Below are 600 nucleotides of genomic sequence, written 5' to 3'. Positions count from 1 at the left end.
CTTCTTTATCGGCTGTATCTTTTTCAGGTTTCTTGGTTGTCTTTGATTTCGTCCGCTTCTTTGACTTCTTCTTAGTCTTTTCAGAATCTTTCTTTTCACCTTTCGGTATAACGGTTATCACTGGTTTTTCGTCTGTTTCTTCAGGTATTGATGGAGCAATGTCCAGCTGATCGACATTTATCGCTGTAACTTCACTAGCCAGCGCCAGATTCGGTGATGTAATATCCGTTTCTGGAATTTGAGAAGACGCTGCTTCTTTAGCGGCTATATCTTTTTCAGTTTCCTTGGTTTTCTTTGATTTCGTCCGCTTCTTTGACTTCTTCTTAATCTTTTTTGAATCTTTCTTTTCACCTTTCGGTTCAACCGTTATCTCTGGTTTTTCGTCTGTTTCTTCAGCTATTGATGGGAACAATGTCCAGCTGATCGACATTTATCGCTGTAACTTCACTAGCCAACGCCAGTTTCCGTGATGTAATATCCGTTTCTGTCTCTTGAGAATACGCTGATTCTTTAGCGGCTGTTTCTTTTTCAGTTTTCTTGGTTTCTTCAATTTCGATCGCTTCTTAAACTTCTTCTTAATCTTCTTAAATCTTTCTTTTC

General features: G+C 38.7%; 1 protein-coding gene across 1 annotated transcript; it reads right to left on the bottom strand.

Annotated features, from left to right (window-relative positions):
* Positions 1–65: 65 nt before the first annotated feature.
* Tsp_14195 (conserved hypothetical protein) lies at positions 66–430 on the bottom strand (the record flags this gene model as incomplete). The annotated part of the gene is made up of 1 exon (XM_003367979.1): positions 66–430. A coding segment is annotated over exon 1 (365 nt), but the record flags the coding sequence as incomplete, so codon positions are not given.
* Positions 431–600: the final 170 nt, after the last annotated feature.

This window comes from Trichinella spiralis (assembly GCF_000181795.1).
Source record: "Trichinella spiralis strain ISS 195 chromosome Unknown Scfld3338, whole genome shotgun sequence".
Lineage (NCBI taxonomy): Eukaryota > Metazoa > Nematoda > Enoplea > Trichinellida > Trichinellidae > Trichinella > Trichinella spiralis.
The sequence above is the reverse complement of the archived record's forward strand: the minus strand, read 5'-3'. Positions and strand labels throughout refer to the sequence as shown.